Raw genomic sequence first — 18,324 nt, forward strand, 5'->3', positions numbered from 1 at the left:
AGGGGTGTCGGCCCACACCTGGCTCCACCCACAGAGCGAGTGGGCTGGGGCAGGGGCTGCGTCCTCGGGACAGCAGGGATGGCCACCCTGTCCTGAGCCAGGCAAGGCCAGGTAGGGAAGGCATAGGAAGGACCCACAGGCAGCACCTGTCCCAGCCACAGACAACTCATTCTGCTTTAGCTCTGCTTCACCTGAACTGGGGTCAGGGTCAAGGGTCAGGGTTCAGGGCAGAGCAGCATGGACACCTCGGGGTCCTCACAGGACCGTTTTGGGGCTGGATGGGCTGAGGCCGAGAGCCTGCTATGAAGGCACGGCGTGCAGTGTGAAGTCCCAGCCTCCTGCTCCTCTGTGGGCCGTGCCCCCTCCCCCCAGCCCTGCCCCATTGCCAGGTGCCCCCTATTCTGGGCACTGCAGATCTTAAGGGTAGCATCCAAAGTTTGGGAGCTGCACCGACTCCCCTGGGAGCTCCAGGCTGACAGCAGAGGTCCTGAGGCCTCCCGGGCGGGGGATGGGCTGGGCTGTACCGAGAGCGCTGTGCCTGGGATGCTGACAGCTGGTCACAGACATGCTCTGGCCCGTGGCGAGGCAGCCGCAGCGGGACCCAGCACATCCAGGAGCCACGTCCTGTGGGCCTCCCTACTGGGTGGAGGCCTTGGTGTGGTGCGGAACCTGGGCCTGGCCCCACAAGGCCCTAGGGAACTGGTATCACCCACGGGCAGCCTCAGATGAGCACTGACCCTCTGACCTCAGGCCCGTTGGTCAAGGGTGTAAAACCAGCAACAGTGTCCTTCCTGCTGTTGTGAGGCACAAATGGGTGGCACCTACAAGCCCCCAGCAAACTTGAGGAAGAGACGCCCGACGAAAAGAGTGGGTCTGGCTGTGGGGACCGTGCACCTGCAGACCCAGACTCCCTCTGGCCACCCCTGGGGTGTGTGAAGAGCCGGCTCGGCCACTCACTCACCAGCAGGTCGGGGAGCACCAGGGCAGTGAGCAGGCGACCCTGCACAGCCGTGTCCTTGAGCATCGCGTACAGCCGCTCGGCCTCTGCACAGCAGGCGACGTCCAGCACTACCGCACCTGTGGCAGCAGCCCAGGACTCAGGGGGAGCCTGTCCCACGGCCCCCACGGTGCCCGGGCAGGAACAGAACCAAGACATTTCCCCAGCCCAGGGCTGACCGAGGGAAAGATCAGGTGCCACGTGACATCAGGGCTGTCCCGCCCCACTCCAGGAACACCCCTGGGCCCCATGTGACCACGTCTATCAGGGCAGCTCACCTTGGGAGGAGTAGACGTGACTCACAGACACCATGGTGGCTGCAAAGGCAGGCTGTGATCAGGGTGGTGGGAAGTGAAGGACGCGGAGCGCTGGTGGCCAGGGCCAGCCCCCCGTCCTGTTCAGGGTGACATCACACCCCAAGGGCCAACTCCCCACTTCAGGAGCAGGGCTCCCAGCTCCCCAGAGGCACAGGGCCCCCCAGAGGGAGAGGAAGAGGTGGAGGCCCAGTACCACAGGGAAGGGCCACAGAGGGCGGGAAGCTCCAAAGCACCTTGCAGGAAGTGACATGGACTGGCCCTGGCACTCAGGCCTCAGTGGTTCAAGGAGAGGCAGGAGCCGGCTTCAGCACTGCAGCCCCACAGCTGCCAGACCCCATCCCCAGCCAGCAGCCCACGGCCAGCCATGCAGCTCACACCTTCGACAGCCACAGCCTCAAGCAACAGGCTGCTGTACTCCTCGGGGGCCAGGCCGGGAGGCAGGCCGCCAACGAACAGGGAGATGTGCGGGGCCACATTCCTGCTCTCCGCCACGTAGAACCGCGTCTGGCTCAGCTGCCGCACGGACACCTGCAGGGAGGGGGCGAGGACGCTGGGCCGGGGAGAACAGACCGCCGGCACCAGACCCTCTGCCTCCTCATCCGCAAAACCGGGGGTTGGGAAGAGTCCCAGAATTAAGTCAACATGAAAATGAGGAGAGAGACCACAGAGGTTCCCTTGCTGTGGACAACCCTGTCCATTTCCCTCGAGGACCTCAGGGAGGTCTGTGGCTCAAGGCCTCCTTGCAGGAACCAAGTAACTTATGACAGGGCACTGCCCTGCCAGCTGGAACAGCCGCTGCCTAGCTGAGGACTTGGCGTCTGGGGCACATGCACCCTGCAGGGCAGAGGCTGTGGCTGAGGGCTGCTGGTTTCCTGGGGGCCGGCGTCCACATTCACTGACCTGCCGGATATCCTGTAGCCGGGCCAGCAGGGACTGTTCATCCGCCAGCACGGTCCGCTGGACTGCAGAGGTGAGGGGCACAGCCCGTCAGCACCAGGCTCCTCGCCCACCTTGGAAACAGCTGCCCTGAGCCCCCGGGGCCCGTGGGGATGCAGGGTAGAGCTGGTCAGGAGGACAGGGCCCGGCCTTGATGTCCAGCACCACCCTAAGGGAGAGGCTGGGAGCGGCCCACGCCGGGAAGGTGCGGAGACCGCCAGCCCACCACCGGCCACCTACTCACCGTGCCTGCAGCCCATTGCCACCTCTACCAGCTGGAAGCTCTCAGGACCCTCGGCCTGTTGAAGCAGAGGCCGGCATCAGGTCTGGGCAGGTCCCAACACCTCAGGACACCCATGGGGACAGCCACGCCTGGGCTGTGATGGTGGCCTGGCATCCTGGGGACAGTGACCCCCCCCCCAAGTCTGGCCACGATGGGAAGCAGGCCCAGGGTACACACCTGGCGGCCGAGTAGCGGCAGGACCTCCAGCACCACGGACCGGGCGGTGCTCTGCGGGGTCACTCGCACGGACACGTAGGCCACGCCCACCCTGTGGGGACGCAGCCTGAGCTGGAGCTCCCCCCACCCCACCCAGCAGACCCTGAGCCTCAGGCCCAGTCTCACTTGAGCCAGCCAGGGTAGATCTTCAGGACCTCCTGGGCCCGAGGCAGAGCCCGGATGACCCAGGCCTCCGGCGTGGCCTCCCCAGACCCTGGGCTTCTGCCCTCCTCTGAGATCACAGCACTCCCGGCCTTGCCCCCAGCCCAGGCGTCACAGGCCTGTGAGGAAGGGGGCAGCGGGCACAGCTCCAGGTAGCCAGGGTCCTCGGGGATGTGGTGGGCCCGGAGCGCGGCCTCCTGCAGGACGTCAGGTTGGGGGAGCCAAGTTGTTGGGAGGGTGATGTTGGGGAGGTGGGGGTAGGTGGGTGAGGGGTGCCATGTTGGGAAAGACAGGTCAGGGGTGCCAGGTGTGGGACACGCAGTGGAGGTGGGGGCTCAGACACCTGCCCCAGGCTCCCCCTTACCAACACCTCCTCCGCGCTGGCTAGGCGGGGCACCGTGATGAGGCGGAACTGGCTTCTCCTCACCGCTTCATCGCCATCGAAGATCTTCAGTGTTTTCTTCCCTAGGCCGGGGAAGCTCCATGGGTCCCAGGCGCCCAGGAGATGGTGGGGCATGGGGGGCATGAGGCGGACACTTACCGGACTCTGGAGGCACCGGCGTCTCTCTGCCTGGCCCCGCAGCAGCACTCCCATCCGCACCGTCTCCCCCGTCACCTGCGGGATGGGCACACGGACCCCTCACTCAGTGTGCAGCCCCCAGCCCAGGGCGCCCCGGCTGGCCCACGCCTCACCTGGCTCCACGGCCTCGGCGATGCGGAAGCTCTGAGTCTTACTGAAGCCGCCAGGCAGCAGGCGCACGCACGCAGGGGGCAGGACCAGGGGGCGGAGGCGTCCGAAGCCGCACTCGGGGGCCAGGGCCGCAGAGCAGACAGAGTGTGCCTGGGGGTGCAAGGGCCTAAGCCGGAGCTGGGGGCACCAGGTGTGCTAGGTCCAGGGAAAGACCGCACATACTGCAGACCCAGCCTGGACCCCGTGCCATGCCCCTCCTACCCTCCACCTCCACCTCCCGGTGCCCACCTGGACCCCACGCTACCCTCCACCTCCACCTCCCGGTGCCCACCTGGACCCCACGCTACCCTCCACCTCCACCTCCCGGTGCCCACCTGGACTCCACACCACTCGCAGCGCACGCCGGCCAGCACGTCAGAGGAGCCGCACGTCTTCCTGCAGACCTCACAGCGTGCTCCTGAGGGTAGGTTCCCCTCCCGCCAGTGGTGGTGGTGGGTGTCCTGGGGAGTGGGGGACAGTCAGCAGCTGGGCCCACCCCACCCCCCAGGCCTCCCTGGGACCAGCGCACTCACGTGGTCCTGGTGCCCATCCTGGTGGCACTGGCGGCAGTCACTGCAGGCGAAGGGCACACAGTCTGGGTGGAGGTGCAGCTCACACACTGGGGGGCAGGCAGGGTTAGAGGCCTCAGCCCCACCCTGGAGGACCCCTGCCTCCGCTGGCACTTGGGTCTGGCCCTGTCTCCACCACCTAGCACCCCGAATCCTTTAACTGTCCTGTGGCTGCCGGGCAGCCAGCCCTCGGCACCCCCCATCACCTGACAAGCTGCACGGCAGGGGGTGGGCTGGGCCACCCTGGGCGACAGAGACCAGGATGCTGGGAGGGGTGAGGGGAGCCAGGCGGGCTCCCTGTACCTTCGCAGCGGAGCGCGGGCGCCTCCAAGACCTTGCGGCAGACACCACAGAACTTCCGCTTGTAGAGTCCGCGGGGGCCAAAGCAATGGGCCACAGCCACCTGGCCAGGGCAGACACAGCCTCAACTCCATGCTCTCGGTATGGGCCACGGGCCGCCCAACACCCACCCCTCCTCCCTCTTCACCTGCAGAACTCCTGCTGGGAACTGCCCAGCCGGAGCCAGCTGTGCCATCTGGAGGCCCCAGGAGCAACCACACTCCCAGTCCTGGGGGCAGCCTGGCTGGTCAAAAGCAGGGAGCAGGCTGTGGCCTCCCCCAGCAACCCTGCCTAGCACCAGGAAGCCAGACCCACCTGCCACCCCTTCCCTCCTTGGGACAGGCGAGGTTGTCAGCCGCCTGGCATCTATCTCCTCAGAGCCAGGGAGATCCAAGCACACAGGGACTGCCCTCTGGGAGACAATGGGGCCATAGCGAGTGTGCGTCAACACTGCTATGCTGGGGAGGGCCAGGCTGCTGCTTTTCCACAAGAAGGGAAGGAGAAAGGCCAGGTCTTCACTCCCGACTCTTGTCCTTATCCTCAAACTTAAACCACACCCAATAAAAGCATACACGAAAAGACCATGTTCCACAATAGCAGCTGTGAGCATGCCAGAGTGGTGGGTGACTTTTACTTTGTTAAATATGTCTTCTAAATTTCCTGTCGTGCATATAGCTGAAACACATTTGTATTTTCCTAATTTAGCAAAGTATAAAAGAAGACATTAAAATCAACTTTTAAAAGCTGCAGCCTCAGGCTGTCCACATGGGGTGCTGCCCAAGCCAATGTGGTGTCCCCGGGGTGCCGGCCACCACCAGAGCCAGTGTCCTCAGGCCTCCTACTCACAGCTCAGGAGCGGCATCATTAGGAATAGGGCGTCAACATTAGAGAGGACGGCGCAGCCAGATGCCCACCAGCGGCAGGAGTGCACCTGCCGGCCTAGCCTCCCTTCCTGCCACACACCCGCGCCCATCTCGAGGCCTGCACCCACCCTGCAGCCTGAGCTCGGCAGGGAATGTGGACATGGGAGCCTAGTCTGCAGAGGGCGAGACTGACAGCTGAAGGAGGAATAAGTCCGGCCCTTCCTACCTGTCCCTGCTGTCACCACTGTCAGAGAAGTCCCCTGGGCCAGTCACCTCCCTCCCCACCCAGAGCCCTCAGAGGGAGGCTGGTGGCCAAGATGTCCTCGGGCTCCAGGCTTTCTGTCTTTGCATGCTTGTGAGTTCACACACAGCTGTGAGGACCCCTTGAAGCCTCTGTCAGCTCCCCCAAGTGAGCTATCTTGCAAACTTCAGTCAAGTCACAGTGGCGATGCTGACAGCCCCAGAAGCCGAAATCTCCATCCTCCCAGGAGCCCTCACGCTGTATGTCACAGCCACGCCTACTTCCTCCACCTGTGGAAACCTCTCATCTTTGCTCCCTTTAGTTTTGTCATTTTGAGCACGTTCTGTGGACAGGATCTTGCTATTTGCGACCTTTGGGACGGGCTTTTCTCAGCATTGTTCCCTGCAGGTCCATGCAGGGTGGGTGCTAAGGCTTTTAATCCCGAGCGGTATCTGACCTTTGCCTTTCAACCGCAGGTATCAGTAACGTCTGACGCAGAGGGTCTCAGTGCTCGACCCAACAGCTGACACACTCCCCAGCCTCTTGCAACAGCAACACCCAACCCCACACTCACCCGGACCAGGCTGGGCGCCACACTCGTGCATGGGGTCCTCACGTGCTTCAGGCACTTCTCGTGGGACATGAAATTGCAGACTGTGGGAATGAGAGCTGCATGAGCAGGCCCGTCCCACCCAATGCTGTCCCACCCAGGAAGTCAGAGGCCCCAGGGCAACTCCCGCCATCCCCACCATGCAGCACCAGGGGCCCTGTGGTCCTCGAGTTCACCCCTCACTGGGGAAAGCCTGCAGCCCAGAGTAGGCACCTGGGTGCCCTGGACCATCCTGGAGGACAGTGAGCATCCTGTCGTCCAGACAGCAGCCCCTGCCCCTCTGGCAGGCCCAGCACGCCTCCTGCCTCTGCAGTTGGGCCTCTCAAGGGGCGGCTTGGGGCTCACCAAGCGGCAGGGGCTGCTCCGGCTTCTGCAGATCAGCTCTGCCAGGTACACCTGTCCCTCACTCCCCCTAACTGTCCCTGTTGTGTGCTGTCATCATGCCTCAGACCTGGAGCCACCTGGGGCAGCTGAGGGCTCTGGAAAGGCAGGAGCCGCTGGGGAGTGGGCAGCCCCAAGGCTCCCAAGGAGCTCTGGCTGTCTGCACAGGGCCCAGGGAGCACCTCAGCCAGCAGGATGCTCAGGAGGGCATAAGAGCGGCAAGCACCACACCCCAGCAGTGAGAGAGGCAGGAGGGTGGGGCCGGGTCAGGAGGGAAGGCAGGAGCCCTGGGCTGGGGCAAAGGCTGCTGGGGGCTGGGAATGGGCAGGGTACCCTGTGACACACCTGCCAAGACAGCCCTGGGTGAAGGTTGTGCCATGGAGCCCCAGGCAGCCCAGCCGGGAAAGGCCGCTCTCCCAGAAGGCCTTGCTGGTGCTGCCACACAGCACCCCTCACCTGGCCACCCCAGTCTCCAGATGGGACCAAGAGAAGCTCCTCCTGGAGGCTTAGGAGAAAAGCTCTGGAAGCAAGCTGGGGTCCGCCGAGAGAAGAAGGGGGGACAGGCAGCGCCCAGGTCCCCTCTGTTGTGGAGACAGGGCCTGCTCACCCCATGCCCCATGCTTGGTTCTCCTGGAGGGGGAGGGCGCCCTTCTTCCCACATCCCTGCCAGCCCCTCTTCCACGGGTGCTGCCCAGGAGGGCCCTTGTGCCACCTCCCAAAGGGGAGGGGACCCAGAGTCTGGCCTCAGGCTGGGAGCTGCCTCAGCCACACATGCACACCCCCCACCTTGGGGGAAGCCCCTGGCGTCCCCAGGCAGCAGGCATGGCAATGCCATGCTCTGATGTGAGAAAGAAGCCGGCCGGCCAGGCCACCTTGTGCAGCCCTGGGGGTCGGAACAACTGCCGTTTCCACCACAGACGATATCCCTGTGTGAAGGGCCCAGTCTCCTCTGCAGCCCCTGGCCTGAGTGGTCCCCTATCCTCAGAGCAAAGGCCTGAATCTCTGAGCAGGGCAGAGGCTGCTTAGCCCCTCCCACCTCGGTGTCCCTGGCCAGAACACAGTAAGTGTCAAACGTCCAGGACTCCAGTCCTGTCCTTGGCTCCCTTCAGAGGCTGGGCTGTGGTCCCCAAGGCCTGCCTGCTTGCCGCGGGGGAAGCACAGAGCCAGCCCTGGAAGCGCCCGGGCCCAGGGCAGGGAAGGGCCATCCTCACCCCAGCCAGGGCTGGGCAGCTGGGTGGAGCAGGGTGCGGCCTGGCTCTGCAGGAGGCTGGGGCTCCGGGCCACAGCATGAGAAGGGTCAGGGCCAGAGGCCCAGACCAGCCCTGCCTGACCACACCTGCTGCCCCAGCCGCTGGGAAAGGAAGCCGGCCGTGGGGACCCTAGGGGAGGTCGCGCTTGCATAAGGCACAGCGCTGGGTCGCGGCCACCGCGCAGCACTATGGAGACGCTGCCCGCACCTCCCAGGTGAGGAACCCCCAAAACCCGGGCCCCACGGCGCACAGGCCCAGGCCGCCCCACGAAGGCAGGTCCCGCGGGCAGGGCTGGGACCCCGCCCCCCGCCCAGAAAGCGCCGGCGCCCCCTCGGCTCAGGCTCCCGCCCGCGAGGCAGGCGCAGGGGGCGGCCAGGTGGGCACCGGGGCCGGGGTCCCGGGCGAGCGCGTGCGTCCGGCGCAGGCCGTGCCCGCGGGAAGGGGCACCGGCGCTCACCGTCGCACAGGAAGCCGGCCAGCCCCCAGATGAAGTCGGAGCAGAGGTGGCAGAAGGTGGGCTTGGTGAGCGTCACCTTCCGGAAGCTGTGTCCCGGCGCGGCGGCGGGGCCCGGGGCTCTGGCGCCCGCCCGCTCCGGCCCCGGCCCCGGGCGCGCGCGGCCTCCTGCGCCCAGCACGGGGCTGCAGGCCGGGCTGCCGGGCCGCGGGGAGCCGCCGCCCAGCCAGGCGCGGGCCCCAGGCTCGGCCGCCGCCGCCATTGCCGGCCCGAGCGGCCCGAACTCCTTCGGGTCCGCGCTGAGGGGACCGGAGCCGCCGCTCACCGCCCGCGCGGCGCAGCCCAGCCCGGCTTCCGACTGCGCCCGTCCCACTGCGCAGGCGCGAGCCTCGGGGCGGGGGCGGGCGCTGCTGGTGGGCGGGGAGGGGGCGGGCCTTGCGTGGGTGGGGCGGGGCCTGCTACAGGACGCGGCCGGGCCCTGTGGGTGGGCGGGGCTGGGGGCGGGCCTTGTGATCGGGCGGGGCGGGGCCTGCGCGTGGGGGGCCCCTGGCGCACCCGCCGCGGGGAACTGGTCCGCGTGGGCTCAGCCTGGCCGCAGCCGGCCCAGACTTCCTCTCACGCGGCCTCTGGACGCCGCACGGGCGGCGTTGCACCTGTGGCACCCCGGCCCGCGACTGCGCAGACAGACGCCTCCCACGCGGGACGCCCAGGCACCGCAGGCCTCCCAGAGTGGGTCCCGGGAAGCGGGGTTTGCGGTGCGTAGGCGACTCCGTCTGTGGGGTCCTAGCACGCGCCGACTTCGCCGTGCCCGAGGCCCAGGACCCTCTGCCCCCGACCGCTGTCCTCACTGCAACGGGGGACCAGCCTGCAGCCCGGGCTGTCCCCTCGCGACCCCCACCCGGGCTTCACGCCAAGCGCCCAGCTCTCCTGCCCCACGCGCGCCCCGGGTCTTGTTCACGTGGCACTGGTGGCCTTTGGGAGTCGCGTCTACGCAGGTCACCCCTCCCCGCCGCTGGCAGCACTCCGGGGTCCCTGCCCCCATGGGCCTAACCGTGGATAGGAGTCTGCGCAGCCAGGGAGCCCATCCCGAGCCACCGAGCAGGGACCCGCGGAGGCGGGGCTCCAAGGCCAGCTCGGCAGGCAGTCCGGGGGTTGGGGAGAGGATGTTGGGGAGACGCAGGAAAGGGGCTGTGGGCTGTGGAGGGAAGGAGCGGGCAGAGCTGCCTTGGGGGCTCTACTGGTGGGGGCACCAAGGCCACAGGGGGATTCCGGGAGTGGAGGGTGAGCTGGGGACCCAGTCCAAGGAGGGAGGAGAGCAGGCCCCTGAAATGGTGGAGGGGAACTCTGTCCTCAGCTCAGTCCTCAACTGGGAGGATTCTGTTTGTCCAGAAGCTGTTGGTTAAGCTGCTGGGACAGGGCCCTGGGTGGGCCCCCAGGTGAAGGGAAAGTAGTGAAAGCCTCAGGGACCCTGGCCCTCCAGGAGCTGTGCTTGGGACAGACACACTGAAGAATGTGAGTGACCAGGAGGGGCTGCCTGGAGGCAGCGGGAAGACGTCCAGGCGGAGACCCAGAGCAGAGGCCCTGCGGCAGGTGCTCTCCCGAGCTGACTCCGGACGCCTGCCTGTGCTGGGAGGCCCAGAGTCACCACCCCTGCGTGTCCTGTCTCCTCCTCCAGACCCCAACCCTGAGCCTGCCCTCAGCCAGGCCCCAAGACCCCTGTACCTTGGCTCTGGGGGAGCTCGGACCCAGCCACGCTGCCCATGAGGAGGTGGGGGCTCACTCAGCCCACTTCCCACGGGCTAACGGCAGCCAACTTCTGAGGAAAAACTGTTTAACATGCCTTTCACCATCAAGGAGACAGTGGACAGCGTCAGAAACACCTGGAAAACCCTCATCTGACCATTTCTACCAGAATTTGGTGATTTCTGACGCACACGTTAATTAAAATGGTGGGCAAAGCATGCTTCTATCAGACCTTCCACGGACTTCCTAGGGTGTCTTTTGAAGCCACCAGCTGCTTCTCGCTGATGGGGCCTTAAAACTTTGAACTGCGGCCTGAACGCCAGCACCAGCCCCGATGGAGCTTGTCTGCGGTGGAGACAGCCCCCTCTGGGCAGGCCCTCCCTGTCCCCGGACCGTGTCTCCCTCTCCCACCCCCTTTCCTGGCCGTCTTGGTCAGTCTGGGCTGCCGTGACAGGAGACCACAGACTGGAGGCTTAGACCACAGAAACATGTTTCTTGCAGTTCTGGAGGACGGGAAGTAGAGACAGGGTGCTGGCACGTCAGGTTCTGGTGAAGCCTCTCAACGCCGCTCCCTGAGGAAACCAGGATGCTAAAGTCTAATCACACAGATAAAACTGTCCCCCTAAATTCTGTGTTGAAGTCCCAACCCCAGCACCTCAGAACGTGACCTTGTTTGGAGACAGAGTCTTTACAGAGTCAAACAAGCTAAGGTGCGGTCATGAGGACGGGCCTCACTCCAGCACAGCACGTCCTTATGGACAGAGGATCTGGAGACACACGCTAGCAGGGAGAGGCCGTGGGAGGATGAAGGCGGAGATCGGGGTGGCGCTTCCTCAGGCCAGGAACACGGTGGGCTTGGAGCTGGAGAGAGGCGGAAAGAGAGGACAGACCGGTTCTGCCTCCAGCCTCAGGAGGAGCCAGCCCTGAAACCGGATCTCAGACTTCTTGGCGCTGAGCACCTCCGTGAGTAACCGTGGAAGCACAGTGAACATTGATTCTGAGGTTTAAACACATTTAGCAAGCAGGTGTATTTGCAAATGCCAGATCTGTGAGCAAGGCGGCCAGCTGGTGCGTGTCACGTGTGCCCAGACCCCCCCCCACACGGTGGCTTTTGGTGGTCCTAGCTTTCCCACCATCCCACTGACCTTTCCCTTCCGCAGGGTGTGTCTTGTTTAAGCACCTGCATCCCCTGAGGTCTTAAAGAGGCTCCCCAATTGGAAGGAGAGTCTTTTTACCTTTTACATTTACATCTGTGAGCCAGCCAGGACTGATTTGGGGGTGTCATGTGAGATGGGGTCCAGCTGCTTGTTGGGGATGCTCTCCCTACCGCTCTGGGCACCTCCGCCACAAGGCAGAGGACCAAGTCAGCGCAGGCTGGAGCTCACACAGGTTTCAGGCAGCCCGAAGTCGATGGGGATCTCTCTAAGAAGAAGTGCAAAATAATTATTATAAAATTAGAGAGAGGCTGGGCGAAGTGGCTCACACCTGTAATCTCAGCACTTTGGGAGGCTGAGGTGGGCAGACTGCCTGAGGTCAGGAGTTTGAGACCAGCCTGGCCAACATGGCAAAACCCATCTCTACTAAAAATACAAAAATTAGCTGGGCGTGGTGGCACATGCCTATAATCCCAGCTACTCAGAAGGCTGAGACAGGAGAATCGCTTGAACCCAGGAGGGGAGGACACAGTGAGCCAATATTGAGCCACTGCACTCCAGTCCAGGTGACAGAGCGAGACTGTGTCTCAAAAACAAATAAAATTAGAAGCATATTTATTCAGAATGAGAGAAGAAATCGTAACAAATTAAGCATTTCTAAAATATTGACTAAAAGCACGAGCACCACAAGATCCAGAAAATACCATGATTTTTTATTTGTAATGGCCTTTATCCACTTTTTTATTGTCTTTTCTTACAATTTCGCAATATCATTTCCCAAAGAGAAAAGAGGAAGATGAAAGGTAATCCTTAGGCCCTCTAGCATGTGTGATTTTATTTTATTTTATTTTGAGACGGTGTCTCACACTGTTGCCCAGGCTGAAGTGCAATGGCACGATCTTGGCTCACCGCATCCTCCGCCTCCCAGGTTCGAGCAATTCTCCTGCCTCAGCCGCCTGAGTAGCTGGCATTACATGCACCCGCCACCACACCCGGCTAATTTTTTGTATTTTTAGTAGAGACAGGAGTTTCACCACGTTGGCCAAGCTGGTCTCAAACTCCTGACCTTGTGATCCGCCCTCCTGGGCCTCTCAAAGTGCTGGGATTACAGGTGTGAGCCACTGTGCCTGGCCTAGCATGGCTGATTTTTTTTTAAAAGTGTGACTTGCTTTACAGAAGTGGACTGATGACTGTTTATGTCATCCACGTGTTGGAGCCTGTTGTGAAATTTGGAGGAAACTTGCTCAGGTTTCTCTCTTCTGCAGGCGGGTGGGTTTCGGTGCTGCCTTTTTTTCCCAGGTGCTGGTCCAAGGCGCCCTCTGGGATGACTGTGTGCATCAGGTTCTTGTGAGGCTGGTGTGAGGGTCCTGCATCCTCTGGTTGATGCTGGCATTTCCTGTTAAATCAGCAAGGTCTTTCCTCCTCTTCCAGAAGTTCCTGTGAGTCACTCCTCTTTGTTAATTGCCGTGGTTGTTGCTGGAAGCTCTACCCCAGGACGTCTGGAAGGAAGTGGCCGGGAAGGGCATGGCAGACGCTGCTGACCCTGCTGATATCTCCACAGCTAAACATCCCCATGCCAGGCCCCAGCGTGCCCACTGCCTCTGCAGTGCCAGCCCAGCAAGAGGGGAAGCTGGAGACAGGGTGGGACCCCTTGTGGTTAAGGAGCCTTCACTTAGTAAACCTTACAAAACTGTGTGCTGCCCTTGGAAAGGGCTCTGCCATCTTCCTGTGACTCCATCCCACGGTGTGGACCTGCCGTGCCGGTGCATGGCGTGGCCTGGGCTGGCACAAGCCCTCCACAGGTCCACATGTTGGCAGTACCAGGCTCCCTCCCCAGGCAAAGCCACTGGCCCCTTCTCGCTTCCAGGGCTGATTTCTGGAAGCCGCACACCTTTGTTCTAAAATATGTACCTGGGTTTGCTTTTAATCAGGCGTGGTAAGGTGGCAGATGTGGAGACAGCAGCCTGCGAAGAAGACATATGTCATTTCCCAAGAGAAGGGGGCACAGCGCACAGGGCCACGGGGTGGTGGGGAGCCCCAGTTCTTGGGGCCTCTGCAGGAAGGGCAGACGCGGCAGGGTGGGCACTGCAGGGTGAGATCAGGATGGGGCTGGAGTTGGAGTGACTTCCCTGGGCCCTGGACTCAGAAGCCCTGGTTGGCTGGTACCTCGCCCTGGGGTGACTAAGGGCAGGGACATTGGCTTGGTGTGAGTGTGACAAGGAAGTTGGGCTCCGGGAGGGGTGGTCTCTCCAGGATCAAGACCCCCAAGGCCAGTGCATTAAGAATACACAAAACAGGTCAGGCACAGCGGCTCATGGCTGTAATCCCAGCACTTTGGGAGGCAGAGCAGGGCGGATCACATGAGGTCAGGAGTTCAAGACCAGTCTGGCCAACATGGTGAACCCCCAACTCTACTAAAAATACAAAAATTAACCAGGCATGGTGGCAGGTGCCTGTAATCCCAGCTCCTCGAGAGGCTAAGGCAGGAGAATTGCTTGAACCCAGGAGACGGAGGTTGCAGTGAGCTGAGATTGCACCACACTGCCCTCCAGCCTGAGTGACAGAGCCAAAAAAAAAAAAAGAAAAAGAAAAGAAATGCAGTTAATACAGTCAAGATGGACAAGAAGTAAAGGGAAAAAAATTCTACACACCTAGAGATATAAGCCAGATTTTTAAGACAAAAACCAAGATTGTGTTTAAGAGGGAAAAAGAGAGAAGGAGGGATTATGCAGCGGACAGGGGCCATCCTGGGGGCTGCTTCCCTCCCCTCCTTCCCTCTTATCAGCCAGAGACAGCAACAAAAAACCAGGGCTTAGGGCAGATCAGAGCCTAAACAGAAAGAAGGGATGGGGGTGGGGAGAAAGGAGAAAAACAATCGCTACCCAGATACAAGTGGAGAAAATAAAGGCCCAGTTTTGCCTGTTATTTTCCCAAGAAAAAATAACGGGTGCCTCACGGTGGGTTTTCATAACCTCGAGGCTGCAGTCGCCCCTCAGGCCCCACACCCAGCACCCAGCAGGGTCCCCACCACTGACTCCCCAGCCCAGGAACTGGCCAGAGTGTGTCTCACAGACGCAGCCTCCATTCCACCACAGTTCCCTGCCACCTCCAAGGACACAGCCCCGTTTCCAGGCTGCACCGGGACCTCTGAAGCCCAGCCCTTCTTCCGAGGCGTGGGCCCACATCCGTGGAGGGTGCCCTCCTGTTGGCACATGCCCCAGTATCTTTTAGTTCTTTTTGGGCTCTGGTGGCAACGTATTCCTCTTTCCAAATTTTACATCCAAATAAAAAACAGCCAGGCACGGTGGCTCACGCCTGTAATCCCAGCACTTTGGGAGGTTGAGGTGGGAGGGTCACTGAGGGCAGGAGTTCGAAACAGCCTGGGCAGCACAGAGGGACCCTGTCTACAATTAATAAATAATAAAGAATTAGCCAGGCATGTGCCTGCCCGCCGTCCCAGCTGCTCAGGAGGCTGAGGTGGGAGGCTTACTTGAGCCTGGGAGGTCAAGGCTGCAGTGAGCTGTGATCGTGCCACTACATCCAGCCTGGGGGACAGAGCAAGACCCTGGCTAAAAACAAAACGTTAAGATCTTCAGACGCCCCTGCTAGTGCCCTCAGAGACTCCGCTGTAGAGGCACTGGCAGCCTCTTCTTAGCCGGCCAGTGTGTCTCAGCCTCTCCTGACAGCCGTAAGCTGCCCGGTGGCTTCTGATGCAGGAACCTGCTCCTCTTGGCCCTGTGCCATCCGCTCTTAAACCCACAAGTGACTGGCTGCCACCAGTTCTCAGACCCTGAGCCTCTGACCCCATCCGCAGCCACCGGTATGTGCTGGGTCACAGGACCAGCACCCCACAAGCTCAGCTCTGCCGGCGAGGCCTCTCTAGGCAAGATAACCAGTGGCCCCTTCCCCATGGCTGTTATAAGCCATTGTGCCATTACCCGAAAGGCGTTGCCTGCAGGGTAGAGACGTGTGTGAATCTCTCACCTCACAGAGCCCCAAAATCTATGTCAGGATTGCACATGCACACGGCAAGGCCTTCCTCCTGGCCTGTCATGGCCGGGATATGTGTTTCCCCACACCTCATGAAAACAAACCCAGGGGCACATTTTAGGACAATCTTCCAATGTCTCCTGAGGTCACTACAGCCTCTTCTGTGTCAAATCCCCTCCGCTTCCCCTTCTAGGAACTGGGGTTACACTCAGGGCCCACCGGATAACCAGGATCACCTCTGCATCTTGCATGCTTCCCTAATACACCTGCAGGCGCTTGCCATGTGAGGTGACAGGCACAGGACCTGCCAGGACCGAGGACGTCTGCGGGCAACTCTCCTTCCCTCGCTCCGCTGTCCCTCACAGCACCTGAGCTGCTGGTGCTGTGAATATGTGAAACCCTGCAACGTGATTGTTTTATGTGGTTATGATTCGTTAGGTTTATGCACAATGTACCCTTCCTGCTGCTTTTGTTGGAGCTCAGAAAATCACACCCAGGAGTGAAGGCCTTGGAACCCAGGCCTGCTCCTGCCCCATCTCTGGCTCCTCATTCTCCCAGATGGGTCATAGAAACCTGAACCCCTTTTCCCCAAAGCCAACCACGAACCTAAAACTATGACTAACTTTTCCTCCACCTGTGTAAAATCTGGCCGTGAAGGAATTCTCTGGCCTGCCTTGTTTATAGGAGGTCAGATCCTTATTTCAGGGGGTCATGCCCCACCCAGCAGGAAGGAGAGCTGCAGAGAGAGGCCGCCAGGTGGGCCTCACTGGGCTCCTGCAGTCTGTTAGCCTGTTAGTCTGTCAGGTCTTACCCTTTCGTTCAATCCTATTTCAAGAACCACAGAATATAAGTATAAAAATGCAGTTTCCAGCCGGGCACAGTGGCTCATGCCTGTAGTCCCAGCACTTTGGGAGACCGAGGCAGGTGGATCATGATGTGAGGAGTTCAAGACCAGCCTGGCCAACATAGTGAAAACCCACCATTGCACTCCAACCTGGAGTATTTTTAGTAGAAACGGGGTTGCACCATGTTGGCCAGGCTGGTCTCGAACTCCCGACCTCAGGCAATCCACCCACCTCGGCCTCTGAAAGTGCTGGGATTACGGGTGAGCCACCGCGCCCAGCTGAAGAACACCATTTAATATTTTGTTTTCTTTTGAAATAGGTTCTTACTCTATCACCCAGGCTAGAGTGCAATGGCATGATCTTGGCTCACTGCAGCCTCTGCCTCCCAGGTTCAAGCAATTCTCCTGGCTTAGCCTCTCGAGTAGCTGGGATTACAGGTGCCCGCCACCACTCCTGGCTAATTTTTGTAATTTTAGTAGAGACAGCGTTTCACCATGTTGACCAGGATGGTCCCAAACTCCTGACCTCAGGTCATCCACCCGCCTCAGCCTCCCAAAGTGCTGGGATCATAGGCGTGAGCCACTGCACCTAGCCCAAAATTTTCTTTTTCTTTCTTTCTTTCTTTTTTTTTTTTTTTTGAGACGGAGTCTCCCTCTTGTTGCCCAGGCTGGAGTGCAATGGCGCGATCTCGGCTCACCGCAAACTGTGCCTCCCAGATTCAAGTGATTCTCTTGCCTCAGTCTTCTGAGTAGCTGGGATTACAGGTGCCTGCCACCACGCCCAGCTAATTTTTTGTATTTTTAGTAGAGACGGGTGTCAGTATGTTGGTCAGGCTAGTCTCAAACTCCTGACCTCAGGTGATCCACCTGCCTCGGACTCCCAAAGTCCTGGGATCACAGGCATGAGCCACCGCATCCAGCCGCAATATTTTCTTAAGTGAAGGTTAAGGTGATATTCTCACATTTTATTTTTCTAAAATGTCTTTATTCAACGTTCATTTTTGGGATATATTTGTTGCCGGATTTAGAGTTTTAAGTTACCAGCTACTTGCTTCTGAGGGTTGGTGTCTTCACTGCCTGTTGAAAGGCCCCTCTTTTGGTTGTGCACCCTGGAGACACCAGGTCTCTCCTCCCTCCCTTGGGCTCCTTTCAACATTTCCCCTTTGCCTTTGGTCTCAGCTGTTTCATCATGATGTTGCTTATGTTTTACCTTCCCTGTGTTTCTCCTAGTGGACTTCACAGCACTTTTTGATTCTGTGGCTTCATGTCTTTCATCACTTTTAGAAAACTATCAGCTACCACCCCATCAAATACCGTTTCTGCCCCTTCACCCTCTTATTTCCAGCTGGGAATCCAATTACACTGTTAGACCTTCTTACCATGTCTGTTCTGGAGTGTCCGTTATTTTTCTCTCCATGTTTCAGGGTGAATCTTTTTTTTACAACCTGTCGTCCATTTATTTAATTCTCTCTTTAGTTGGATTTTTTTTTTTTTTTTTTTTTCAGACAGGGTCTCACTCTGTCACCCAGGCTGGAGTGCAGTGGTGTGATCTCTGCTTACTGCAACCTCCACCTTCTGGGTTCAACCAATTCTCCTGCCTCAGCCTCCTGTGTAGCTGGGACTATAGGCACCCGCCACCACACCTGGCTAATTTTTGTATTTTTGGTAGAGACAGGGTTTTACCATGTTGGCTAGGCTGGTCTCAAACTCCTGACCTCAGGTGATCACCCACCTTAACTTCCCAAAGTGCTGGGATTACAGGCCTGAGCCACCTCTCCCAGCCTAGCCAGATTTAACGTGCTGTTAAACCAATATGTTATGTTACCAGCTTTATTGAGATATGATTTACATAGAACAAAATGGGCCAGGGGCAGTGGCTCATGCCTGTAATCCCAGCATTTGGGAAGCCCGAGGTGGGCAGATCATGAAGTCAACAGATTGAGACCATCCTGGCCAACATGGTGAAGCCCCATCTCTACTAAAAATAGAAAAATTAGCTGGGCATGGTGGTGCAAGCCTGTAGTCCCAGCTACTTGGGAGGCTGAGGCAGGAGAATTGCTTGAATCTGGGAGGTGGAGGTGCAGTGAGCTGAGATCGCACCACTGCCCTCCAGCCTGGGTGACAGAGGGAGACTGACACACTCTCACTCTCTCTCCCCCCACCTTTCTCTCTCTATATATATATAATAAAGCAAGATCAAGTGTATCATTTGATAAATTTTGAGTATGTTTCATGAGATTTTAAT

At 59.9% G+C, this 18,324-nt stretch overlaps 1 protein-coding gene across 3 annotated transcripts in view; it reads right to left on the minus strand.

The window, feature by feature from the left end:
• DGKQ (diacylglycerol kinase theta) overlaps nucleotides 1-8,702 on the minus strand; it is a 13,919-nt gene extending 5,217 nt beyond the window's left edge. The window contains exons 1-15 of one of the 3 annotated variants that reach the window (XM_032253877.1): nucleotides 8,352-8,702; nucleotides 6,228-6,307; nucleotides 4,514-4,613; nucleotides 4,175-4,260; nucleotides 3,977-4,102; nucleotides 3,605-3,752; nucleotides 3,453-3,527; nucleotides 3,276-3,376; nucleotides 2,876-3,108; nucleotides 2,711-2,801; nucleotides 2,495-2,549; nucleotides 2,215-2,276; nucleotides 1,692-1,842; nucleotides 1,276-1,314; nucleotides 962-1,077 (exon numbers count right to left, since the gene is read on the minus strand). In XM_032253877.1, the coding sequence (XP_032109768.1) occupies nucleotides 962-1,077; nucleotides 1,276-1,314; nucleotides 1,692-1,842; nucleotides 2,215-2,276; nucleotides 2,495-2,549; nucleotides 2,711-2,801; nucleotides 2,876-3,108; nucleotides 3,276-3,376; nucleotides 3,453-3,527; nucleotides 3,605-3,752; nucleotides 3,977-4,102; nucleotides 4,175-4,260; nucleotides 4,514-4,613; nucleotides 6,228-6,307; nucleotides 8,352-8,610 (1,722 nt within the window). In that variant the 5' untranslated portion in view covers nucleotides 8,611-8,702. The other 2 variants (XM_032253876.1, XM_032253879.1) reach the window with 2 other exon arrangements.
• Nucleotides 8,703-18,324: the final 9,622 nt, after the last annotated feature.

This window comes from Sapajus apella, unplaced genomic scaffold, assembly GCF_009761245.1.
Source record: "Sapajus apella isolate SASKATOON/1434 unplaced genomic scaffold, GSC_monkey_1.0 scaffold85, whole genome shotgun sequence".
Lineage (NCBI taxonomy): Eukaryota > Metazoa > Chordata > Mammalia > Primates > Cebidae > Sapajus > Sapajus apella.